This window comes from Macaca thibetana, chromosome X (genome assembly GCF_024542745.1).
Source record: "Macaca thibetana thibetana isolate TM-01 chromosome X, ASM2454274v1, whole genome shotgun sequence".
NCBI classification, from domain to species: Eukaryota; Metazoa; Chordata; class Mammalia; order Primates; family Cercopithecidae; genus Macaca; species Macaca thibetana.
The window spans coordinates 51,794,788-51,822,572 of NC_065598.1; the positions used below are offsets into that span (position 1 = coordinate 51,794,788).

The following is a 27,785-nucleotide window of genomic DNA, read 5'->3' on the forward strand; positions in this document are numbered from 1 at the left end:
GTCAAATTCAAAGTTCTTCGACCTCACAGAAATACAAACTACCATCAAAGAATACTATAAACACCTGTACTCAAATAAACTAGAAAACATAGAAGAAATGGATAAATTCCTGGACACATACACTCTCCCAAGACTAAACCAGGAAGAAGTTGAATCCCAGAATAGACCAATAGCAGGCTCTGAAATTGAGACAATAATTAATAGCCTACCAAAGAAAAAAAGTCCAGGACCAGATGGATTCACAGTCAAATTCTACCAGAGGTAGAAGGAGGAGCTGCTACCATTTCTTCTGAAACTATTCCAATCAATAGAAAAAGAGGGAATCCTCCCTATCTCATTTTATGAGCCCAACATCATCCTGATACTAAAGCCTGGCAGAGACACAACACAAAAAGAGAATTTCAGACCAATATCCCTGAGGAACATCGATGCAAAAATCCTCAATAAAATACTGGGAAAGCAAATCCAGCAGCACATCAAAAAGCTCATCCACCATGATCAAGTGGGCTTCATCCCTGGGATGCAAGGCTGGTTCAACATACACAAATCAATAAACATAATACCGCATATAAACAAAACAAAAGACAAAAGCCACATGATTATCTCAATAGATGCAGAAAAGGCCTTTGACAAAATTCAACAGCCCTTCATGCTAAACACTCTCAATAAATTCGGTATTGATGGAACGTGTCTCAAAATAATAAGAGCTATTTATGAGAAACCACAGCCAATATCATACTGAATGGGCAAAAACTGGAAGCACTCCCCTTGAAAACTGGCACAAGATAGGGATGCCCCCTCCCACCACTCCTATTCAACATAGTGTTGGAAGTTCGGGTCAGGGCAGTCAGGCAAGAGAAAGAAATAAAGGGAATTCAATTAGGAAAAGAGGAAGTCAAATTGTCCCTGTTTGCAGATGACATGATTGTATATTTAGAAAACCCCATTGTCTCAGCACAAAATCTCTTTAACCTGATAAGCAACTTCAGCAAAGTCTCAGGATAAAAAATCAATGTGCAAAAATCACAAGCATTCTTATACACCAGTAACAGGCAAAAAGAAAGCCAAATCATGAGTGAATTCCCATTCACAATTGCTTCAAAGAGAAAGGAATCCAACTTACAAGGGATGTGAAGGACCTCTTCAAGGAGAACTACAAACCACTGCTCAGTGAAATCAAAGAGGACACAAACAAATGGAAGAACATACCATGCTCATGGATAGGAAGAATCAATATTGTGAAAATGGCCATACTGCCCAAGGTAATTTATAGATTCAATGCCATCCCCATCAAGCTACCAATGACTTTCTTCACAGGATTGGAAAAAACTACTTTAAATTTCATATGGAACCAAAAAAGAGCCCGTATTGACAAGACAATCCTAAGCCAAAGGAACAAAGCTGGAGGCTTCATGCTACCTGACTTCAAACTATACTACAAGGCTACAGTAATCAAAACAGCATGGTACTGGTACCAAAACAGAGATATAGACCAATGGAACGGAACAGAGCCCTCAGAAATAATACCACACATCTACAACCATCTGATCTTTGACAAACCTGACAAAATAAAGAAATGGGGAAAGGATTCCCTATTTAACAAATTTTGCTGGGAAAACTGGCTAGCCATAAGTAGAAAGCTGAAACTGGATCCCTTCCTTACACCTTATACAAAAATTCACTCAAGATGGATTAGAGACTTAAGCTTAGAACTAAACCCATAAAAACCCTAGTAGAAAACCTAGAAGAAAAACCCTAGAAGAATACCATTTAGGACACAGGCATGGGCAAGCACTTTATGGCTAAAACAGCAAAAGCAATGGCAACAAAAGGCATAATTGACAAATGGGATCTAATTATACTAAAGAGCTTCTGCACAGCAAAAGAAACTACCATCAGAGTGAACAGGCAACCTACCGAATGGGAGAGAATTTTTGCAACCTACTCATCTGACAAAGGGCTAATATCCAGAACGTACAAAGAACTCAAACAAATCTACAAAAAACCCCCACAAACAACCCCATCAAAAAGTGGACAAAGGATATGAACAGACACTTCTCAAAAGATGACATTTATGCTGCCAACAGACGCATGAAAAAATGCTCATCATCACATGCCATCAGAGAAATGCACATCAAAACCACATTGACATACCACCTCACACCAGTTAGAATGGTGATCATTAAAAAGTCAGGAAACAACAAGTGCTGGAGAGGATGTGGAGAAACAGAAACACTTCTATACTGTTGTTGGGACTGTAAACTAGTTCAACCATTGTGGGAGACAGTGTGGCGACTCCTCAAAGATCTAGAACTAGAAATACCATTTGACCCAGCCATCCCATTACTGGTTATATACCCAAAGTTTTATAAATCATGTTGCTATAAACACACATGCACATGTATGTTTATTGTGACACTATTCACAATAGCAAAGACTTGGAACCAACCCAAATGTCCATCAGTGACAGACCGGATTAAGAAAATGTGGGAGAGGGTGCAGCCAAAATGGCCGAATAGGAACAGCTTCAGCCTCCAGCTACCACTGTAAGCAACACAGAAGATGGGTGATTTCTGCATATTCAACTGAGGTGCAGACTGACATCTGACAAGTCACATGGCTGGGTGCACCTCTGAGACAAAGCTTCCAGAGCAAGAATCAGACAGCAACACTCGTTGTTCAGCAAAATTCTATCTTCTGCAGCCTCCGCTGCTGATACCCAGGTAAAGAGGGTCTGGAGTGAACCTCAAGCAAACTCCAACAGACCTACAGCTGAGGATCCTGACTGTTAGAAGGAAAACTAACAAAGAGAAAGGATGCCCACAATAAAAACCCCATCAGTACATCACCATCATCAAAGACCAAAGGCAGATAAAACCACAAAGATGGGGAAAAAGCAGTGCAGAAAAGCAGGAAATTCAAAAAATCAGAGCACATCTCCCCCTCCAAAGGAACGCAGCTCATTGCCAGCAACAGAACAAAGCTGGACGGAGAATGATTTTGACGAGTTGAGAGAAGGCTTCAGTCGATCAAACCACTCAGAGCTAAAGGAGGAACTATGTAACCAGCACAAAGAAACTAAAAACCATGAAAAAAGATTTGATGAATGGCTAACTAGAATAACCAATGTAGAGAAGTCCTTAAAAGAACTGATAGAGATGAAAACAATAACAAGAGAACTACGTGACAAATGCACAAGATTCAGTAACTGACTCGATCAACTGGAGGAAAGAGTATCACCGATTGAAGATCAAATGAATGAAATGAAGCAAGAAGAGAAGTGTAGAGAAAAAAGAAGAAAAATAAATGATCAAAGCCTCCAAGAAATATGCGATTATGTGAAAAGACCAAATCTACATCTGATTGGTGTGCCTGAAAGTGACGGAGAAAATGGAACCAAGTTGGAAAACACTCTGCAGGATATCATCCAGGAGAACTTCCCCAATCTAGGCAGGCCAACATTCAAATTCAGGAAATACAGAGAACGCCACAAAGATTCTACTCAAGAGGAGCAACTCCAAGACACATAATTGTCAGATTCACCAAAGTTGAAATGAAGGAAAAAATGTTAAGGGCAGCCGAGAGAAAGGTCGGGTTACCCACAAAGGGAAGCCCATCAGACTAACAGCAGATCTCTTGGCAGAAACTCTACAAGCCAGAAGAGAGTGGGGTCCAATATTCAACATTCTAAAAGAAAGGAATTTTCAACCCAGAATTTCATATCCAGCCTAACTAAGTTTCAAAAGTGAAGGAGAAATAAAATCCTTTACAGACAAGCAAAGGCTTAGAGATTTTTTCACCACTAGGCCTGCCCTACAAGAGATCCATAAGGAAGCACTAAACATGGAAAGGAGCAACCGTTCCAGCCATTGCAAAAACATGCCAAAATGTAAAGTCCATCGATGATAGGCAGAAACCACATCAACTAACGAGCAAAATAACCAGCTAATATAATAATGACAGGATCAAGTTCACACATAACAATATTAACCTTAAATGTAAGTGGACTAAATGATCCAATTAAAAGACACAGACTGGCAAATTGGATAAAGAGTCAAGACTCATCAGTTTGCTGTATTCAGGAGACCCATCGATGGGAAGCTCGAACTGGGTGGAGCTCACAGCAGATCAAGGAAACCTGCCTGTCTCTGTAGACTCCACCTCTGGGGACAGGGCACAGTAAAAATAACAAACACAGCCCAAACCTCTGCAGACACAAACGACTCTGTCTGACAGCTTTGAAGAGAGCAGTGGATCTCCCAACACGGAGGTTGAGATCTGAGAAGGGACAGACTCCCTGCTCAAGTGGGTCCCTGAACCCTGAGTAGCCTAACTGGGAGACATCCCCCACTAGGGGCAGTCTGACACCCCACACCTCACAGGGTGGAGTACACCCCTGAGAGGAAGCTTCCAAAGCAAGAATCAGACAGGTACACTCGCTGTTCAGAAATATTCTATCTTCTGCAGCCTCTGCTGCTGATACCCAGGCAAACAGGGTCTGGAGTGGACCTCAAGCAATCTCCAACAGACCTACAGCTGAGGGTCCTGACTGTTAGAAGGAAAACTATCAAACAGGAAGGACACCTACACCAAAACCCCATCAGTACATCACCATCATCAAAGACCAGAGGCAGATAAAACCACAAAGATGGGGAAAAAGCAGGGCAGAAAAGCTGGAAATTCAAAAAATAAGAGTGCATCTCCCCCGGCAAAGGAGCGCAGCTCATCGCCAGCAACGGATCAAAGCTGGACGGAGAATGACTTTGACGAGATGAGAGAAGAAGGCTTCAGTCCATCAAATTTCTCAGAGCTAAAGGAGGAATTACGTACACACACAGCACAAAGAAACTAAAAATCTTGAAAAAAAAGTGGAAGAATTGATGGCTAGAGTAATTAATGCAGAGAAGGTCATAAACGAAATGAAAGAGATGAAAACCATGACACGAGTAATACGTGACAAACGCACAAGCTTCAGTAACCGACTCGATCAACTGGAAGAAAGAGTATCTGCGATTGAGGATCAAATGAATGAAATGAAGCGAGAAGAGAAACCAAAAGAAAAAAGAAGAAAAAGAAATGAACAAAGCCTGCAAGAAGTATGGGATTATGTAAAAAGACCAAATCTACGTCTGATTGGGGTGCCTGAAAGTGAGGAGGAAAATGGAACCAAGTTGGAAAACACTCTTCAGGATATCATCCAGGAGAACTTCCCCAACCTAGTAGGGCAGGCCAACATTCAAATCCAGGAAATACAGAGAACGCCAAAAAGATACTCCTCGAGAAGAGCAACTCCGAGACACATAATTGCCAGATTCACCAAAGTTGAAATGAAGGAAAAAATGTTAAGGGCAGCCAGAGAGAAAGGTCCGGTTACCCACAAAGGGAAGGCCATCAGACTAACAGCAGATCTCTCGGCAGAAACTCTACAAGCCAGAAGAGAGTGGGGGCCAATATTCAACATTCTTAAAGAAAAGAATTTTCAACCCAGAATTTCATATCCAGCCAAACTAAGTTTCATCAGTGAAGGAGAAATAAAATCCTTTACAGACAAGCAAATGCTTAGAGATTTTGTCACCACTAGGCCTGCCTTACAAGAGACCCTGAAGGAAGCACTAAACATGGAAAGGAACAACCGGTACCAGCCATTGCAAAAACATGCCAAAATGTAAAGACCATCGAGGCTAGGAAGAAACTGCACCAACTAACGAGCAAAATAACCAGATAATATCATAATGGCAGGATCAAGTTCACACATAACAATATTAACCTTAAATGTAAATGGACTAAATGCTCCAATTAAAAGACACAGACTGGCAAACTGGATAAAGAGTCAAGACCCATCAGTCTGCTGTATTCAGGAGACCCATCTCACACGCAGAGACATACATAGGCTCAAAATAAAGGGATGGAGGAAGATTTACAAAGCAAATGGAGAACAAAAAAAAAGCGGGGGTTGCAATACTAGTCTCTGATAAAACAGACTTTAAACCATCAAAGATCAAAAGAGACAAAGAAGGCCATTACATAATGGTAAAGGGATCAATTCAACAGGAAGAGCTAACTATCCTAAATATATATGCACCCAATACAGGAGCACCCAGATTCATAAAGCAAGTCCTTAGAGACTTACAAAGAGACTTAGACTCCCAAACATTAATAATGGGACACTTCAACACTCCACTGTCAACATTAGACAGATCAACGAGACAGAAAGTTAACAAGGATATCCAGGAATTGAACTCATCTCTGCAGCAAGCAGACCTAATAGACATCTATAGAACTCTCCACCCCAAATCAGCAGAATATACATTCTTCTCAGCACCACATCGTACTTATTCCAAAATCGACCACGTAATTGGAAGTAAAGCACTCCTCAGCAAATGTACAAGAACAGAAATTATAACAAACTGTCTCTCAGACCACAGTGCAATCAAACTAGAACTCAGGACTAAGAAACTCAATCAAAACCGCTCAACTACATGGAAACTGAACAACCTGCTCCTGAATGATTACTTGGCACATAACGAAATGAAGGCAGAAATAAAGATGTTCTTTGAAACCAATGAGAACAAAGATACAACATACCAGAATCTCTGGGACACATTTAAAGCAGTGTGTAGAGGGAAATTTATAGCACTAAATGCCCACAAGAGAAAGCAGGAAAGATCTAAAATTGACAGTCTAACATCGCAATTAAAAGAACTAGAGAAGCAAGAGCAAACACATTCGAAAGCTAACAGAAGGCAAGAAATAAATAAGATCAGAGCAGAACTGAAGGAGATAGAGACACAAAAAAACCATCCAAAAAATCAATGAATCCAGGAGTTGGTTTTTTGAAAAGATCAACAAAATTGACAGACCGCTAGCAAGACTAATAAAGAGGAATGGAGAGAAGAATCAAATTGACGCAATTAAAAATGATAAAGGGGATATCACCACCGACCCCACAGAAATACAAACTACCATCAGAGAATACTATAAACACCTCTATGCAAATAAACTGGAAAATCTAGAAGAAATAGATAATTTCCTGGACACTTACACTCTTCCAAGACTAAACCAGGAAGAAGTTGAATCCCTGAATAGACCAATAGCAGGCTCTGAAATTGAGGCAATAATTAATAGCCTACCAACCAAAAAAAGTCCAGGACCAGATGGATTCACAGCTGAATTCTACCAGAGGTACAAGGAGGAGTTGGTACCATTCCTTCTGAAACTATTCCAATCAATAGAAAAAGACGGAATCCTCCCTAACTCATTTTATGAGGCCAACATCATCCTGATACCAAAGCCTGGCAGAGACACCACAAAAAAAAGAGAATTTTAGACCAATATCCCTGATGAACATCGATGCAAAAATCCTCAATAAAATACTGGCAAACCGGATTCAGCAACACATCAAAAAGCTTATCCACCATGATCAAGTGGGCTTCATCCCTGGGATGCAAGGCTGGTTCAACATTCGCAAATCAATAAACATAATCCAGCATATAAACAGAACCAAAGACAAGAACCACATGATTATCTCAATAGATGCAGAAAAGGCTTTTAACAAAATTCAACAGCCCTTCATGCTAAACACTCTCAATAAATTCGGTATTGATGGAACGTACCTCAAAATAATAAGAGCTATTTATGACAAACCTGAATGGGCAAAAACTGGAAAAATTCCCTTTGAAAACTGGCACAAGACAGGGATGCCCTCTCTCACCACTCCTATTCAACATAGTGTTGGAAGTTCTGGCTAGGGCAATTAGGCAAGAGAAAGAAATCAAGGGTATTCAGTAAGGAAAAGAAGAAGTCAAATTGTCCCTCTTTGCAGATGACATGATTGTATATTTAGAAAACCCCATTGTCTCAGCCCAAAATCTCCTTAAGCTGATAAGCAACTTCAGCAAAGTCTCAGGATACAAAATTAATGTGCAAAAATCACAAGCATTCTTATACACCAGTAACAGACAAACAGAGAGCCAAATCAGGAATGAACTTCCATTCACAATTGCTTCAAAGAGAATAAAATACCTAGGAATCCAACTTACAAGGGATGTAAAGGACTTCTTCAAGGAGAACTACAAACCACTGCTCAGTGAAATAAAAGAGGACACAAACAAATGGAAGAACATACCATGCTCATGGATAGGAAGAATCAATATCATGAAAATGGCCATACTGCCCAAGGTAATTTATAGATTCAATGCCATCCCCATCAAGCTACCAATGAGTTTCTTCACAGAATTGGAAAAAACTGCTTTAAAGTTCATATGGAACCAAAAAGGAGCCCGCCTCTCCAAGACAATCCTAAGTCAAAAGAACAAAGCTGGAGGCATCACGCTACCTGACTTCAAACTCTACTACAAGGCTACAGTCACCAAAACAGCATGGTACTGGTACCAAAACAGAGATATAGACCAATGGAACAGAACAGAGTCCTCAGAAATAATACCACACATCTACAGCCATCTGATCTTTGACAAACCTGAGAGAAACAAGAAATGGGGAAAGGATTCCCTATTTAATAAATGGTGCTGGGAAAATTGGCTAGCCATAAGTAGAAAGCTGAAACTGGATCCTTTCCTTACTCCTTATACGAAAATTAATTCAAGATGGATTAGAGACTTAAATGTTAGACCTAATACCATAAAAATCCTAGAGGAAAACCTAGGTAGTACCATTCAGGACATAGGCATGGGCAAAGACTTCATGTCTAAAACACCATAAGCAATGGCAGCAAAAGCCAAAATTGACAAATGGGATCTCATTAAACTAAAGAGCTTCTGCACAGCAAAAGAAACTACCATCAGAGTGAACAGGCAACCTACAGAATGGCAGAAAATTTTTGCAATCTACTCATCTGACAAAGGGCTAATATCCAGAACCTACAAAGAACTCAAACAAATTTACAAGAAAAAAGCAAACAACCCCATCAAAAAGTGGGCAAAGGATATGAACAGACATTTCTCAAAAGAAGACATTCCTACAGCCAACAGACACATGAAAAAATGCTCATCATCACTGGCCATCAGAGAAATGCAAATCAAAACCACAATGAGATACCATCTCACACCAGTTAGAATGGCGATCATTCAAAAGTCAGGAAACAACAGGTGCTGGAGAGGATGTGGAGAAATAGGAACACTTTTACACTGTTGGTGGGATTGTAAACTAGTTCAACCATTATGGAAAACAGTATGGCGATTCCTCAAAGATCTAGAACTAGATGTACCATATGACCCAGCCATCCCATTACTGGGTATATACCCAGAGGATTATAAATTACGCTGCTATAAAGACACATGCACACGTATGTTTATTGCAGCACTATTCACAATAGCAAAGACTTGGAATCAACCCAAATGTCCATCAGCGACAGATTGGATTAAGAAAATGTGGCACATATACACCATGGAATACTCTGCAGCCATAAAAAAGGATGAGTTTGTGTCCTTTGTAGGGACATGGATGCAGCTGGAAACCATCATTCTTAGGAAACTATCACAAGAACAGAAAACCAAACACCGCATGTTCTCACTCATAGGTGGGAACTGAACAATGAGATCACTTGGACTCAGGAAGGGGAACATCACACACCGGGGCTATCATGGGGAGGGGGGGGAAGGGGGGAGGGATTGCACTGGGAGTTATACCTGATGTAAATGACGAGTTGATGGGTGCAGCACACCAACATGGCACAAGTATACATATGTAACAAACCTGCACGTTATGCACATGTACCCTACAACTTAAAGTATAATAATAAAAAATAAATTTTTAAAAAAAAAGGCAAGGGAAAAAAAGACCTACCAAAATGTTTAACAAAAATTAAAAAAAAAAAAAAAAAAAAAAAAAGAACTGACCACTTAAGTCCTCTTCAGTAATTACTCCCCTATATCTAAATAATCATCTTTCCTTGCATGCAATTTTAAAAGCGTATCTCACATTTTACAATTTCCTTGAAATAGACAATATACATCACTACTGCTTTTTTGAGAAATCTATTATAGCTATTACTAAGTAATATTTTGAAAATATTTGGCACAATACTTTTTGGCTTCTTACCAGTCACCACCCACACTCCCCACAAAAAGATCTTAACATAAAAGGGGATTATTTGAGTATAATTTTTTTTCTTAATAACCACTCCGAATCAGCCTTACAAGTATTCTGGTTGATCAGGCACTTGGTTAAGTCTGTGTTAACTGTTCTAAGGCTGCTAGTTACCAATGGACAACCAATGCTGACTCCTACAAGTTGTCGTGATGGTTTTTTCCTCTGTCCTTCCCAAATAAATACCATTGTAAAGCCATACCCATGCCACATGCACCATTAAAAGGTAGCCAGACATGAATCATTGTAAAATTTAAACTACCCCATGTTTCAGGAGAGAGGAAAGGAAGAGCTTATGCGAAAGCTAAAATCACAGAAATACAGAGGCTTCAGTATGGGAAGCATTTCTCTATTAGAGCTCATTCAACTATGCAAAATATTGCCCATAATACTCTTTCAAGGTCGAGTAACAATTCAGGCCTATGGTGAATTAAAACACTGTGGAGCTTTGTAAAAATCAACATTTAAAGAAAACAACTGTTTTCTCTGAGTCTCCTTATTCTCACAATACCTGCAAGAACGTTCTTGGTATCTAATGATCATGGTTCCAACATTTTCATGGCTTGTGAAATTAAATTCTCTATTTCATTTTATAAGTCTGATATAATGAATTTCCAATGCTAGCAGCAGGGCACATTCCATTTGGAATTCCTTGTTTTATCACTGAGAAAACGATTCAGTTTCACCCCCTGTGCCCCATAGTGGGGAATTCTCCATGGCATATTGTACAAAAGGCTCAATATTTTGTTCCTTTTTTCCTTTAACATCAATGCATACATCAGTCTACTACCTTTGCAATATGTGTTTCCCACACAGACATATGAATGCAGCTTGCTTCTGAAAGTGGAGTGTCTTCTTGTCCTTGTCCCTTTCCCTGCAGCTTTATTACTGATGAGATGTCAGCAACTAGCTTTTCACCAAAAGCAGTTCCTAAAGTGGGACCTTTCTTATGTTAAGTTTTACAAACAGCTTTAATTTCTCATAGCTAATGTTAAAAGCTTGTGGTAAGGAAAAGAAAAGGGGAACTTGTGGAATTTCATATTTTGATCACTGCACAGCCATCAGGAAGGCATGTTCCTGTGCTTTCTTCCTGCTCCTGGCTTTCTGCTTGTCACCTTGTGGTACAATCTCCTGTCTCTCTCCTCCATCGCTCCCTCATCTCCCCTGCCTCTGCTCTCTCTGTTTGTTGCTATCTATTATCTATCAATTATCTACCTGTCTATCTGTCTAGCTAGCTAGCTAGCTATGTATCATCTATCTATCTAGCTCCCTTTCTTTCTCTCTCTCTTCCCCTCCTTCCTGCATCGTTTCAGTCCTCCAACTGACTTTTCATTCCATCCTTTTCCCATCCATGTTTTCTCCTTCTATATTCCAGGTTTGGGACTCTTTCATCACTTTGCTCTCCCACACACATCCCTGTCTGTTTCCCCACTACCAGGGAAGCCAACATGTGGGAAGACCATCAGTACATACATATGTCCACCAGTCTCTCTGTCAAACCATGCATCTTTTCCATTTGGTTTTTCAACTCATTCATTCATTCATTCATTCATTCATGCCTCCAACAAACATATTTGAGATTCTAATATATAACAAGCACTGGACTAGGCAGACTCTTAGGATATACAGTGGAGAAGAAAACAGACAATGATAACTTTCACCCTGGGGCTTTCACTGCAGTGGGGAGAGAGATGTTTCAAAACGAATCCCTCTAAAAATATATATCATTATGACATATATTGGGATAAATGGTATAGAGGAAGTTTCCAGAGCACTAAGAGAAAGTAAAAGAGCAAAAATAATTTAAATTGAGGGTGAAGTGGTTTGTGGCCAGAACATGTTATCATGAAGTAGTGACATTTAGACTGAGGTCTTGGAAATACGCATGAGGTAGACAGGTGAACAGCAAAGAGGGTGATCAGTTCAGGGGTATTGGGAGCAAAGCTATAAAGTCAGTCACTAAGACCAAAAAGCATGGCTTCAACAGGGGCCTAAGAGAAGGTTAGAATAGTTCAAGCAAGGGGAGGGCGGGGATACGGTAGGGTTAGAGGGTTGAGAAAACCATTTCCAGCTCATATCACTGTTCTTGCCATTCTTTTAGGCAAGGCCCCCTTCTTGTTGCCATTCATTTATATGATCCTTTTGTTTGCATTCTCTACTCCCACTCTGCACTGCTCATCTAAATGTACCATTCTAATATGTTTATCATTTATCATTTTTCTTATGTGATGAACAACATGTAATGTGTGACGTGTTCTTACTTTATGTAAGATTATCTTTAGCTATATCATTATGCATGTTATATAATATGATATATATATAGATATGGATATCTCATACTGTGTCTATTTTTTTTTTTTTTGAGACAAGGTCTCACTCTGCCACCCAAGTTGCAGTGCAGTGGCATCCTCTTAACGTACTGCAGCCTGGAACTCCTGGGCTCAAGTGATACTCCTGCCTCAGTCTCCCAAGGACTACAGGCATGTCCCACCACACCTGGCTAATTTTTAAATTTTTCGTAGTGACTGAGTCTTACTATGTTGGTCAGGTTGATCTTCAACTCCTGGCCTCAAGTGATCTTCCTGCCTCACCCCTACAAAGTGCTGGGATAACAGGTGTGAGCCACCATGCCTGGCTTCTTTACAGCTTTATTAATTATAATCGACTTATGTTAGACTGAGCATATTTCACATATACGATCTAATAAGTTTTGGTATCACACCTGTGAAACAATCATTATAGTAAAGATAATGAACATCTGTATTACAAGCAAAAATATCCTCGGGCTCCTTTGAAATTCCAGAATTTTAATAAACGTAATCTTATTCCTGCACCCTTTTTTTGGTTAACTTCTTTCAGACAGCATATTTTCAGATGCATTTATGTTGTCGTAAGTGTCAACAATTCATTTCTTTTTAATGCGCTGCAATATTCCATTCTATGGACATAGCACAATTTCATAATTCATCTCCCTGTTGATGGACACTTGGGTTGTCTTCAGGCTTCGGCTCTTACAAATAACCTTGCTATGAATATTCACAAACAAGTAATCATATGAAAATATATTTTCTTTTCTCCTGTGTATGTCTTGGAATGGAATGGCTGGTTTATGGGAGGTGAATATTTAACTGGGTAAGCGACTACCAAACCATTTTCCGAGGTGTTTTCATGACTCAGAAGCTCCACATCATTGCTAGCACTGGGTACAATCAGTTATTTTAATTTCAATCATGCTTGTGTATCTACAACGGTATTTACATTTGATTTTAATCTGCATTTCCTGAATGATAAATGATGGTATCTTTTTGTGTGGTTATTAGCCATCTGTATCTTCTTTGGTGAGGTAGTCTGTTGGAGTCTTTTGTCCGTATTTATGGTTGAGTCTTTGCTTTCTTATAATTGAGTTATAAGACTTCTTTAGAGTCTAGAAGTGTCCTGCGTTGGATATAGATATATGAATTCTAAATATTTTATCACAGACTGTGGATTTCTCTTTTATGGTGGAATCAAATGTATTAATATTTTTTCCTTTATAGTTTGTGTTTTGGGTGTCTCATTTTGAAAATCTTTGCCTAAACCAAAAAGATGAAGAAAGTTGTAATTTCCCCAAAGAGGGCATTACATAAGGGTAAAGGATTCAATTCAACAAGAAGACTTAGCTACCCTAAATATATACACACCCAACAATAGGAGCACTGACACCCAACAACAGGATCACTCAGATTCAAAAAACAAGTTCTTAGAGACTGACAGAGGGACTTAGGCAACCACAAAATAATAGTGGGAAACTTCAAGACCCCACTGACAGACAGTATTCGACAGATCATCAGGTAGAAAACTAACAAAGTTATCCGGGATCTGAACTCGATACTTGACCAAATAGACTGAACAGACTATTCTACAGGACTCTACGCCCCAAAACAACAGTATGTACATTCTTCTCATCTGCACATGAAACATACTGTAAAACTGACCACACAATTGTCCATAAATCAATTTTCAGCAAAATAGAAAAAAAAAAAAAACCAAAAAATTACCAACCACCCTCTCAGACCACAATACAATAAAAACAGAAATCAATACTAAGAAGATCATTGAAAACCACACAATAACAAGGATATTAAACAACCTGCTCCTGAGTGACTTTGGGGTAAACAATGAAATCAAGGCAGAACTCAATAAATTCTTTGAAATTAATGAAAACAAAGCTACCACATACCAGAATCTCTGGGACACAGCTAAAGCAGTGTTAAGAGGAAAGTTTTTAGTGCAAAATGCCCACGTCAAAAAGTTAGAAAGATCTCAAATTAATCATCTAACATCATACCTAGAGGAACTAGAAAAACAAGAGCAAGTCAACCACCAAGCTAGCAGAAAACAAGAAATAACCAAAATCGGAACTTAACTGAATGAAATTAAGTTGCAAAAACCACACAAAAGATCAATGAAACCAGGTGTTGGTTATTTGAAGGAAAAAATAAGACTGATAGACCACTAGCTAGATCAATTAAAAAAAAAAAAAAAAAAGAGGGAAGATCCTAATAAACACACTCAGAAATGACAGAGTGGGCATTATCACTAACCCCAGAGAAATATCAAAAAACCCCAGAGACTATTATGGACACATCTATATATGAACACGAACTAGAAAACCTATAAGGAATCAATAAATTCCAGGATACATACACATGCCCAAGACGGAGCCAGGAAGAAATTGGTTCCCTGAGCACACCAATAATGAGCTCCAAAATTGATTCAGTAATAAATAGCCTACCACCACCAACAACAACAACGACAACAACAACAGGACCTGAGGAATTCACAGCTAATTCTACCAGATGTACAAAGAAGAGGTGGTGCCAGAAACTATTCCAAAAAAACTGTGGAGGAGGGACTTCTCCCCAGCTCATTCTATAAGGCCAGCATCGTTTTGATACCAAAATCTGACGGACATACACACACACACACACACACACACACACACAAAGAAAACTTCAGGCCAATATCCTTGATGAACATCGATGCGAAAATCCTCAACAAAACACTGGCAATCCGAACCTAGCAGCACATCAAAAAGCTAATCCACCACGATCAAGTAGGCTCCATCCCCGGGATGCAAGTTTGGTTCAACATATGAAAATCAATAAATGTGATTCATCATATAAACAGATCTGAAGATGAAAAACCTATGATGATCTCAATAGATGCAGAAAAGGCTTTTGATAAAAGTTAACATCTCTTCATGGTAAAAACTCTCAATAAACCAGATATTGAAGGAACATACGTCAAAATAATAAAAATCCATCTGTGACAATCCCACGGCCAGTGTCATACTGAATGGGCAAAACCTGGACGCATTCTCCTTGTAAACCGGCACAAGACAAGGTTGCCCTGTCTCATCACTCTTACTCAACATAGTATTGGAACACCTGGTCAGGGCGACCAGGCAAGAGAAATAAATAAAGTGCATCCAAATAGGAAGAAAGGAAGTCAAACCACCTCTGTTTGCAGATGACATGATTCTATATCTAGAAAACCCCATAGTCTCGGCCCAAAAGCTCCTTCAGCTGATAAACAATTCGAGTGAAGTTGTAGGATACAAAGTCAATGTACAAAGATCACTAGCATTCCTATACACCACCAACAACCAAACTGAGAGCCAAATCAGAAAGGCAATTCCATCCCCAATTGCCACACACACAAAAATAAAACACCGAGGAATACAGCTAACCAGGGAGGTGAAAGATCTCCACAACGAAAATTACAAAACACTGCTCAAAGAAATCAGAGCAGGCAAGAACATATGGAAAAACATCCCATGCTCATGGAAAGGCAGAACAAATGTCATTAAAGTGGCTACACTGCCTAAAGCAATTTATAGATTCAATGCTATTCCCATCAAACTACCAAGGACATTCTTCACAGAGCTAGAAACAATTATTTTAAAATGTATATGGAACCAGAAAAGGAGCTCGGATAGCCAAGGTAATCGTAAGCAAAAGGAACTGTACTGCAAAGCTACAGTCATCAGAACAGCATGGTACTGGTACTGGTACAAAAACAGGCACATAGACCAATGGAACAGAATAGAGAGGCCATAAATAATGTCGCACATCTACAACAAGCTTTTCTGTTTTTCTGACAAAGCTGACAAAAACAAGAGGTGGGAAAAGGACTCCATATTCCATCAATGGTGCTGGCTAGCCATACGCAGAGGATTGAAGCTGGACCCCTCCCTTACGCTATATACAAAAATCCACATGAGGTGGATTAAAGGCTTTAATGTAGAACCCAAAACCATAAAAACCCTGGGAGAGAACCTAGGCAATACCACCCTGGACATAGGAGCGGGCAAAGATCTCACGACAAAGGCACCAAAAGCAATCACAACAAAAGTAAAAATTGACAAATGGGATCTAATTAAACTTAGAGCTTCTGCACGGCAAAAGAAACTATCAACAGAGCAAACAGACAACCTCCAAAGTGGGAGAAAATTTTTGCAGCACTATTCATCTGACAGAGGTCTAATATCCAGCATCTATAAAAAGCCTAAACAAATGTACAAGAGAAAAACAAACAACCCCGTTAATAAGGGGGCAAATGACATGAACAGACCCTTCTCAAAAGAAGACATACATGTAGCCAAGAAGTATATGAAAAACAGCTCAATATCGCTGATCACTAGAGAAATGCAAATCAAAACCACAACGAGATACCATCTCACAACAGTCAGAATGGCTATTACTAAAAACAGAAAAGAGCAGATGCTGGCGAGATTGCCGAGAAAAAGAAACCCACACACACTGTTGGCGGGAGCGTACATTAGTCCAACCATTGTGGAAAGCAGTATCGCAATTCCTCAAAGAGCTAAAAGCAGAACTACCATTTGACCCAGCAATCCTATTACTGGGTATATAGCCAGAGGAATATAAAGCATTCTACCATAAAGACACATGCACCCGGACTATTCACTGCAGCACTGTTCACAATAGCAAAAACATGGAATCAACCCAAATGCCTATCAATGACAGACTGGATAAGGAAAATGTGGTGCATATACACCATGGAATATTATGGAGCCATAAAAAAGAACAAGGCCATGTCTTTCGTGGGAACATGCATGGAGTTAGAGGCTATAAGCTCAGCAAAGTAACGCAGGAACAGAAAAGCAAATCTCACATGTTCTCACTTATAATTGGGAGCTAAATGATAAGAACTTATGAACACAAAGAAGGAAACAACAGACACTGGAGTCTACTTAAGGGGGAGGGTGGGATGACGCAGAGGAGCAGAAAAGAGATAACTATTGGATACTGAGTTCAATACCCAGGTGATGTAGTCATGTGTGCAACAAACCCCCGTGACACATGTTTATCTATGTAACAAGCCTTCACATGTACCCCCAAACATAAAAGTTTTTAAAAATGTTACAGTGCAAGTCTATTGATGATCAATTCTTTCAACTTCTGTATGTCTAAACACCTATTTTAACTTCATTTAAAAAGGTATTCACTGAGTACAGACTTAAGAGTTGACATTTATTTCTATTTCACGATTTTAAAGATGGTGTGCCACATGACTTCTGACTTGCACATTGCTAATGAGAAGTGTGCTGTCATTCATTTCTTTGGACATCTAAATGTTTCTTATGTTTTTATCGGATTTTCTAGTTACTTAGGGGAAAGGATATATCTCTGGGAGAGCAGATAGGTAAAATGTCAGGAATGCGTCCCATGGATTCTCTGTGCATAGCCCCTTGGATGTACTTTAGATTATGCGTGGCAACATGGATGCATCTTGAAAGCACAGGGCTCAGTGAAATACTTGTATTTCCAGCCATGATGGATTAACAGGAACCGGATTTACCGTCTCGCCTAAATACGTACAAATCAAAAAAATTATAAGGCTTGACGTTATGGCACCACCTGCATATGGGACAGTGATCGCGGAGAGAAAGGGAACCTGACCAGGTGAGCACTCTGATCACCCAATTCCACCAACTTGTTGCCCAGATAGAGTTTGCAGGCTGCAGCACAGGGGAGCTGAACAGGACAGAGCCTGGCGGACAGTCTGAGTGAAGGAGACAGAGTTGAGAGCTCAAGAGGTCCATAGGACCAGAATTTGCCGGGAGTAATGGAGAGGAGACAGCTGCACAGAGAGGCAGCTCTGGAGACCCTTCAGAGCTAGCCTGTCTGGATGCAGTGTATGAGAAAGGGGGGAGTGGTGATCGATGACTCCCAGTTTCTGGAGTGAGTGGTTGTGTGGATAATGGTGCCATTTACTGAGATTGTGAAGATGGGTGGGGCGGGGGGATGTGTGAGCGTATGGGAGGAGTGAGTATACCAAGTGACCAGTTTTGGACAGGTGAACCATGAAGAGCCCTTGAGACATCCAAGTGGAGATGCCATGTGGGTGGGTGAATGTATGTACTTGGACCTCAAAAGTGAAGTTCAGACTGGGGTTGTAGATTTTTGGAGTGATTAGCATGTAGCACTTTCTGAAGGCTTTTGTTTGTAGGGTGTGTTTCTCTCCCGCAGAGGACATGTTACAGGGGAAGGGCTAAAGAGACACAGGCAGATGACAGGAGAGATTGATATACAACAGCTGGAGAAAGCCACAGAGACAGGCAGAATGGATACCAGTCAGCGGAGAGTAAAAGCTGCGGTCCTAGCAATACCTTCCATTCATACACAGGGGTTCTGGTGAGGCTGACATAAAAACAAATATAAAAATCTGCTACAAATTTTACAAACAGTCCAGGTTCGACTGCAGATGAGACCACAGCATTTTCTGCCTCAAAAGACATCCGAGCGGAGATGTCACATAGGAGGGTGAATGTACTATGCACTTGGACCTCAAAAGTGAAGTTTGAACTGGGCTTGTAGATTGTGGAGTAATTAGTCAGACACACAGGTGTCCGATTGTCCTGACGGATACCAGGAGGGTCTCAGCGGCAGCGTGATTGTATCACTGATAAGGAAGAGGCCTGACAATCTAAGCAGAGAGTGGACCCGGTGGAGCAATTCTCATACCTGGATGGACCCACGTAGAGCCGCAGAGGCGGGGGGCGGGGAGGGGAGGAGGTGGGGCTCTGTCTCCCTGTGTCCTGAATGCAGAGCATGAGCTTAGGCCTTCTACAGCACAAACCTTGCTTCTTTGGGACAGATGTTGGGGTGGGAGAGGTCTGTCACTCAAACGGAGGTGCCTCAGTCCCCAGGCCAGCAGGAGCAGGAGGTGGGCTTTGGAGTCCGGAAGATCCAGGCCCAAATTTTGCATTTTCTGTTTCCTGGGTCTGTGGTCTAGTTCATGCAATGTGTCTGTGCCTGAGCTTCCTGATCTGTCAAATGGGGGTGCTGACATCCACCTCCCAGCACTGTTGTGAGAGGAAGAAAAGCCCCAGCACAGATCCCTCTGTGACATACAAGCTGCATAAAGGGTAGCTGAGGAAGCAGATGTTCCCAGGACGTTTGGGGGCCAGAGAGTTGGCTAGTGGAGAAGCACACAAAGCGAAGTGCCATCCTCTGGCCATGTCCGTTTCGTAGCCCCGCAGGTTGAGGATTTCCACTTGTTGCAGTTTAGAGACCCAGCTTATTAATTGTGAGACCTCGCTAATTGTGACCTAAGGCGTCGTGCCGGGGAAACGGGGCATAGTGTATCCCAGACCAGGCTGGAGGAGTTTGGGTGAAAGGGCAGGGCAGGACAGAGAAGCGTTGTGCAAAAGTGGGGGGATTGAGAAGAGATGATTGGGTGGGTCGAGCTGCACTGCAGGGTATGAGTGTGCGCGCCCGCAGTAGGAGGAGGAGGAGGAGAGGTGAAGCGGGTCTGGCGGGAAGAGCGCCCCCACCCTACCTTCGACCCCACCGCCCACCCACCCGCGGAATCGCATGCGCACTGGAGACCTGGAGGAAAGGGCTTTTGTTGGGAAAGCGGGCGGGCTGGAGGGGTCCGCGCATGCGCAGGCTACCCAGCCGCGGGGGGTGCACGGAGAAAAGGGGCGGGGTGGTCCGGGCTGCTGTGCTGGCAGCAGTAGGCGAGGGCGCGGCTGCGGGGTTCCTGGTGCTGAGGACGGACGCCATTGGAGCCCCAGAGAAGGTAAGGATCCAGCCCCAGACAGGACCCGGAGAGGGCGAGTGGAACCCGACACGCTGCGCCCTCCCTCCGCCTCCGGATCTGAACAAAGCCCAAGCACTCAGAACCGGAACCCCATTAGACCCAAGGTCTAGATAGGAGCCCCCATCACCGTCAGACCCAGGCGCCCCGATCTGAGCCCTACTGAAACCGGAGCCCAGGATCCTCACCCCTTTAGCGGACCCCTGTGCTGCGAGCTGAGCTCCCTTGGAGCGGAGGCCCCACCCCCACCCCAATCACTCCTAGATTACTCGAACCGAGCTGACCGCTTGCCCCCTTCCTGGAGTGCCCAGTCCTCGCGTTTGAGATCTCCAGCGCTCCGATTGGAGCCTCACCTAGGTCTGAGGCCCCCACTCCATCCGCCTCTAGTGCTCTAGTCTGAGCCCCACCTAGGCCCCCCGCCCGGACCTAGCCAAAAGGTCCCTGGGATTCTGTTTGGCAGAGCTTGCCGCTTGCCGCTGTCCCCGTTGTCTGAGCTCTCCCATCTGCTCCCCCGTCATCCCGGTCCCCTTCTCTGGCCCTTAAATCCAAACCCTTTGTTTCTCTCTTCCCCAATGCATCCCCTTCGGGACTCTTCGGACCCCAGCCCTCCAGAACAGCCCCTCTTCAAATCTAGCCGCTGGGATGGCGAGTCTGCCCATCCTAAACTCCGCTTTCGGTGCGGCGCCTCCTGCGACCTCCTCTGTCCCTTTCCTTGGGCTCTGTCCCTGACCAGGTCTACCCCATCAGAAAGCCAAACCGTCTTCCCCCCACCTCCCCCCCTGCCCCCTACTGCCTAATATTGCCTAGTAACCTGATGATTGTCGCCCCTCACCTCCCGGGAGATCCCGCCTCCCATTGGATCCCGCCCCCTCCCCCTGCAGCTGCTTCACTCTCCCTCTCAGGCTGAGCTCTCATCTCCCTGGGACCCGCAGCATGGCTGAGGGAAGCTTCAGCGTGCAATCGGAAAGCTACAGTGTTGAAGACATGGATGAGGGTAGCGACGAAGTCCGGGAGGAAGAGATGGTTGAAGGCAACGACTATGAAGAATTCGGTGCGTTTGGTGGCTACGGCACCCTCACCAGCTTTGACATCCATATCCTCAGAGCCTTCGGAAGCTTGGGTCCCGGCCTTCGCATCTTATCGGTGAGGCCACCTGCTGGCCTGGGCCTTTCCCTTGTGAATGGGGGAGGGAGGAGGGGGGAGCAAGGAGGGTTGTGTGGGAAAGGACTGCCCAGCTTCCCCAAATCTTTCCTCCCCTGCTCGGAAGAAGAGGATTTGGGAAGGTCTTGGGATGTTCAGGGCTGACTGCTGGGAAGAGGCTGGCCAGCACAGGCAAGCTAACACAAGTGTGTCGTCGAGTGACCTGCCTTCCCCAACCCCTCTCTCTGGCCTTGCAGAATGAGCCCTGGGAACTGGAAAACCCTGTGCTGGCCCAGACCCTGGTGGAGGCATTGCAACTGGATCCGGACACACTTGCCAATGAGACCGCCGCCCGTGCTGCCAATGTAGCCCGCGCCGCCGCCTCCAACCGTGCGGCTCGGGCCGCTGCCGCCGCTGCCCGTACCGCCTTCACTCAGGTGGTCGCTAGCCACCGGGTGGCCACGCCGCAGGTCTCAGGAGAGGATACCCAGCCCACGACCTACGCCGCCGAGGCTCAGGGGCCCACCCCTGAGCCACCCCTTGCTTCTCCGCAGACCTCCCAGATGTTAGTCACCAGTGAGATGGCTGCCCCCGGGGCCCCAGTAACCTCCACAAAGTCCCAGACAGGCTCCCCGGCCCAGGAGGCTGCTACCGAGGGCCCTAGTAGCGCCTGTGCTTTCTCTCAGGCTCCGTGTGCCAGGGAGGTGGACACCACCCGGCCCAGCACAGCCTTCCTGGGTCAGAATGATGTCTTTGATTTCACTCAGCCGGCGGGGGTCAGTGGCATGGCCTTCCCACGCCCCAAGAGACCTGCCCCAGCCCAAGAGGCTGCCACGGAGGGCTCCAGTGCTGCCTCCGGTGTGCCCCAGACTGGACCTGGCAGAGAGGTGGCAGCCACCCGGCCCAAGACCACCAAGTCAGGGAAGGCGCTGGCCAAGACTCGGTGGGTGGAGCCTCAGAACGTTGTGGCAGCAGCTGCTGCCAAGGCCAAGATGGCCACGAGCATCCCTGAGCCGGAGGGCGCAGCTGCTGCCACTGCTCAGCACAGTGCTGAGCCCTGGGCCAGGATGGGAGGCAAGAGGACCAAGAAGGTGAGATCCCCCTGCCCCCTGCCACCTCCACACCCCCTTGCTCCTGTCCTTTCCTTCTCCTCCCTTTCCTGCTCCTCTCCTCCCTCTCCTCTCCCCCTTCTTCCTCTCCTCTCCTCTTTCCTCTCCTTCTCTCCTCACCTCCCCTCTCCTCCCCTCCTCTCCTCTCAGCTAGTCCATGTTTCTCCAACACAAGTTTGCTGAGCATGTTTTCACTCCACGTAGTCCCTACCCTCAGGACTGGTGGGAGAAGAGGCTGGCTCAGTGCCTGGCACTTAGTAAGCATGCAGCACATGCCAGCCGCTGCTGGTACTGCTCTCATTTCCAAGAGCCTGCTACGGGTGAGGTGCGTGCGGGGCGCTTTGGCACGGGGAGCCTGGTAGCCCTGGGTCTCTCCTGTCTCCAATGATACAGTCCAAGCACCTGGATGATGAGTATGAGAGCAGCGAGGAGGAGAGAGAGCCTCCTGCGGTCCCACCCACCTGGAGAGCATCACAGCCCTCATTGACGGTGCGGGCTCAGTTGGCCCCTCGGCGCCCGGTGGCCCCGAGGTCCCAGATACCCTCAAGGCACGTACTGTGCCTGCCGCCCCGCAACGTGACGCTTCTGCAAGAGAGGGTAAGAAGCCCACCCTCCCCCATCTCCCTCCTCTCCTCCCTTGTGGGCCATGTCTCTGCCCTCACCCATGCCTTGACCTCCCCGCGTGTTCCTCCTTCTCCAGGCAAATAAGTTGGTAAAATACCTGATGATTAAGGACTACAAGAAGATCCCCATCAAGCGTGCAGGTAGGCAGCCTGTGCCCCCTTCGCCATCCCCTAGTCTGTGGGCATCCCTTTGCTTGGGTGCTGCGGCTGGTCCCCTCCGTCGCCACAGGACGGGCTCCTGGCTGCACCACCCTCGGCAGGGTTGACCAAGGGGCTACAGCTCTATGACCCCTGCTCAGCCCAGGTGCTTTCTCCAACTCTTCCCCCTCCTGCAGACATGCTGAAGGATGTCATCAGAGAATATGATGAACATTTCCCTGAGATCATTGAACGAGCAACGTACACCCTGGAAAAGGTGGGTGCGGGATGGGAGTAGCTCTGTGGAGGAAGAGCAGGCATAGGGTGGGGCGACCCTGCAGCCCCTCAAGGCCCAGTCTCTGGAGCCATCTCTAACCTCTCCGACTCTGAGCTTCCACTGCACTGGCGGTTTGACTCGTGCTTCCTGCCCTTGGCTTCTCTCTCTCATGCTCTCTGAGTGTCTCGCCATCTTGCGAGGTGGGTCTCATGGCCTCTGCCAGCGTCAGCTCCCACGGCGAAGGTCCTCCGTGTGCTGTCTTCTTCCGCCCTCGCTCACGAGTTTGGATTCCTTGCTGAGGAGCAGTTCTAACAGGGAATCACTGTCTGCCGGCAGGTTGCCCAGCATGGGGTTTGGATCTCACACTCTGTTTTCTCCCCCATGTAGAAGTTTGGGATCCACCTGAAGGAGATCGACAAGGAAGAACACCTGTATATTCTTGTCTGCACACGGGACTCCTCAGCTCGCCTCCTTGGAAAGTAAGAAAGGGAAAGCGGGTTGTGGCCTTCCTCGGTGGTGTCCCTTCCCTGCCCACACCCCTTCAGTGAAGCAGGAAGACGGGGCTTGAGTGCGGTGCACGGCTCCCACACACGGTGAGGGCTGCCTGGTGACTGCTGGATGAAAGGAATGATAGCCTGGGGTGAGGCCTTGCTGCCGTCAGGTCTCCCCAAGCTGCTGCCGGGCTTTACCCCCAAAGCTTCGGAGGAAAGTGGCTTGCCTCTTCCTCCTGCCTGCCTGGCCTGGACCCGGCAGAGCTGGCCTACGGGAGCGCTTCCTCTTCAGTGTAGGTCCCGATGTGGAAGGAGCAGGAAAGGTCTGGAGCCATCTCTGGACACACGTTTGCCATTTGCAGAGCTTCGGCTCCCTGCCTCGCCCTGTCCTCTGCGGAACCCTGTCAGGGAAGTGTTAGTACCCATGTTATAGAGGAGGTGATTAAGTCTCAGGCGGAGGTGCGAATGGTCTGCCAGCAGCTAGTGAACTCTGCCTGTCCTGGGAAGAGTTCCCCTCAAGCTGGGAAACCTGAGAGAGGCTAGTTGGGAGAGCCTGGTGGTGTCTCTCAGGCAAATAGCTGCTACACAGGATTTCTCTTTCTACACCTTTAGAACCAAGGACACTCCCAGGCTGAGTCTCCTCTTGGTGATTCTGGGCGTCATCTTCATGAATGGCAACCGTGCCAGCGAGGGTGAGTGGCTGGACCTGCAACTGGGGGGCTGCCCATAGTCTCATCTTCTGGGTGCCAAACTCTCGTACCTCCTCTCCCCTCGCAGCTGTCCTCTGGGAGGCACTACGCAAGATGGGACTGCGCCCTGGGTATGATTGGCCTCTCCAGCTCCTCCCCTCGGTGCTATCCTCTGGCCGAAGAGGTCCCGGGATTGCAATAGCCTGGTGGTCTGGCGCAAGGGTGTGGGGCGCCCTGGGCTCCATAGAGAGCAAAGGGTCTCACCGGGGCGGACGGGGAAGCAGTGCCGGACGCTGCTCGGTCCCCTCTCTGCTCTGTGGCCCCAGATGACATCTAAGAGAGACAGTCAGAGTCAGGAGCTCCATCAAATCCCTACCCGGGGCATCCCTGACCAACAGTCCTCTGGCCTCTGCTCCATGCCCAGGCCTCCACGGCGACTCCCCGTGGGCTGGGAAGTCATAGTCATGCTAGGGAGGGCCCTTGCCACCGCCTCTGCTCATGGATTCCTTTCCTTGCCCTCAGGGTGAGGCACCCATTCCTCGGCGATCTGAGGAAGCTCATCACAGATGACTTTGTGAAGCAGAAGTAAGTATCACCTGAGCTAACTGCGACTCTCACTCGAGCATCCCTTGTGTGCTGGCCTGGCTGAGAAAGCAGTTCCCTATCCCACATCTTCAACTGGAGGGATGGGTGCCTCTGGCCTGGGAGTGAGTGGCAGTGGGGGTATGCGAGCGTGTGGGGAGCCGAAGGTCAGGGGGGTCTTGGGAAAAGGGAGCGCACGTCACCTGAGAACACGGTGTGGGGTGTGATAACGGCCACCATCTCCTTGAGCACCTGCCCTGTAGACTGACACGAGAGTTCCCCCTGGTTTACACCTAAGGAACCTGGAGCTCAGAGAGGGGACGCCTCTGAGCGTGGCTCCCAGCTGGTAAGGGCCTCAGCCCGACTCTCCTGATTTTCAGGCCAGGGCCCACCCTCTCCCCGTCCCTGGAGGACTTGCCAACGCACAGGCGCGCGTGCACACCAACAAAGGGTCAGGACTTGAGGAGGATGCCTGGAGCACGCTTCTCCTGGCTGACTGTTTCTTCCTTTCCAGTCGTTTCCTCTGGTGGGCCTCTCCAGGGCTCCGCCAGGGTGTGGCCAAGACCCTCAAGGTGGGGTGTGCTCAGAGCAGGCGGCCTGAAGAATGGCTCCTCTGTTTACAACACACCCAACAGGAAGCTGGGGCCATGGTGATGAGGGGCACAAACTTGTGGCCTCCCTACAGACAAATGCCCTACATGTGGCCCCCCTGCACCTCCGCATGGCTTCCAGGGAGGACCAATGGCAAAAGGCTTTGAAGGCCTCACTTTTGCAGGCAGAAGTCCTGGGAGTGGGTTTGGGAATGAGTGAAGGGCTGGAGGGGCAGGGCAGTCCTCTTCCAGGAGCTGAGCTGCAGCATCGGGTTGAGGAGGGGCCCCCTGGAACCCATCCGTTCAGCAACAGGTCTGCTTGGCTAGAAGCAAAGTTCACTTTCCTCTCATGCCAAGGTACCTGGAATACAAGAAGATCCCTAACAGCAACCCACCTGAGTATGAATTCCTCTGGGGCCTGCGAGCCCGCCATGAGACCAGCAAGATGAGGGTCCTGAGATTCATCGCCCAGGTAAGGGAGAGCCTCTGTCGGGTGCCCGGCACCGGGGGTGGTGCTCTCCATACCTTGCTTGTTTCTTGGTCGAGGCCTCCTTCCCATTACCCCATATTCCAGTGAGGGTACCGAACACTCACAGAGGCACCTGAACACCCTACGCAAGGTCACAGATGGGGTAAAATCCCAGGTCTGGCACAGGATAGTAGGAGCCCCTGATCCCTGTGGTCCTGATTTTGCCGTCATTGCGCAAAGCACACGGGATGGGGTGAGGCGGGCCGTGGGTGCTCAGCCACTGTGGGGTAGCTCTGTGTCTATGCTTGCCCTTTTCCTCCACAGAATCAGAACCGAGACCCCCGGGAATGGAAGGCTCATTTCTTGGAGGCTGTGGATGATGCTTTCAAGACAATGGATGTGGATATGGCCGAGGAACATGCCAGGGCCCAGATGAGGGCCCAGATGAATATCGGGGACGAAGCTCTGATTGGACGGTGGAGCTGGGATGACATACAAGTCGAGCGAGCTCCTGACCTGGGATGAGGACGGAGATTTTGGCGACGCCTGGGCCAGGATCCCCTTTGCTTTCTGGGCCAGATACCATCAGTACATTCTGAATAGCAACCGTGCCAACAGGAGGGCCACGTGGAGAGCTGGTGTCAGCAGTGGCACCAATGGAGGGGCCAGCACCAGCGTCCTAGATGGCCCTAGCACCAGCTCCACCATCCGGACCAGAAATGCCGCCAGAGCTGGCGCCAGCTTCTTCTCCTGGATCCAGTAAGAGTTTCAGCAGAGAAATGAGACTCTGCAGGAGGGCTGCGGAGGGGGGTGAGATGTCAGAGGGAGGGCCGGGATGGGGGCGTTGCGGGCAACGGCAACAGCATGGACGGACACTTATTTTGTTACGTATATCCCTCCCTGGTTCGCATGTGTCCATGGATGTTGTCACTTTGGTTTCTTGTGCTTTTACAGGCACCGTTGACGAACTGCAGCGATCTTACTGGCCGAGCCAGAGTGCCTCCTCTCAGATTCCTTCTCGACACAGCACCCTAGGCAGCTTCTTCCTGTCAGTCAGAGGTGGCATGCAAGATGAAGCTCTCTTTGCTCTTCCTGCTTTCATTTTGTGCTTTTCCTTGCGCTTTCATGTTTTGGGTATCAGTGTTACATTAAAGTTGCAAAATTAATTTGGACGTTTCTTCCTTTACCTGCACACCCGGTGCTATACCTGGCCGTGCTTGGGCTTGTAGCAAGGAAACTTCTTCAGGCTCTCTGGGATAGGTGGGCCCCACCTCTGCCAAAAAGACCCACAGGGACAGGTGGGATGCTGGGAGGTGCAGAGGTTGGTTACACTTGAGTGTGCGACCAGGAGTTTGGAGAGGCCCCAGTGCTCACGGTTATGTGATTTTCTAGAAGCCTTCCTTGCTCAGCAGCCCCAGGGACATGGCAAGGGGGGCAGCCAGAGCGGGGGTTGGGTGGAAGAC

At 46.2% G+C, this 27,785-nt stretch overlaps 2 protein-coding genes and 1 non-coding gene across 3 annotated transcripts in view; 2 read left to right on the top strand and 1 right to left on the bottom strand.

Moving 5' to 3' along the window:
• The window catches only part of LOC126946501 (melanoma-associated antigen D4-like), a 526,225-nt gene that overhangs the window by 132,221 nt on the left and 366,219 nt on the right, over window positions 1-27,785 (bottom strand).
• On the top strand, window positions 19,902-27,488 carry LOC126946500 (melanoma-associated antigen D4-like). Its single transcript, XM_050776891.1, is given in 14 exon segments — window positions 19,902-20,196; window positions 21,117-21,357; window positions 21,612-22,445; window positions 22,857-23,060; window positions 23,164-23,227; window positions 23,422-23,501; window positions 23,889-23,980; window positions 24,605-24,684; window positions 24,770-24,812; window positions 25,204-25,266; window positions 26,211-26,325; window positions 26,647-26,823; window positions 26,825-27,081; window positions 27,277-27,488. Coding segments are annotated over 13 exon segments (2,229 nt in total). The 5' UTR covers window positions 19,902-20,196; window positions 21,117-21,147; the 3' UTR covers window positions 27,287-27,488.
• On the top strand, window positions 25,838-25,965 carry LOC126947041 (small nucleolar RNA SNORA11). Its single transcript, XR_007722892.1, has one exon. It is a non-coding gene; the product is annotated as a small nucleolar RNA SNORA11 (small nucleolar RNA).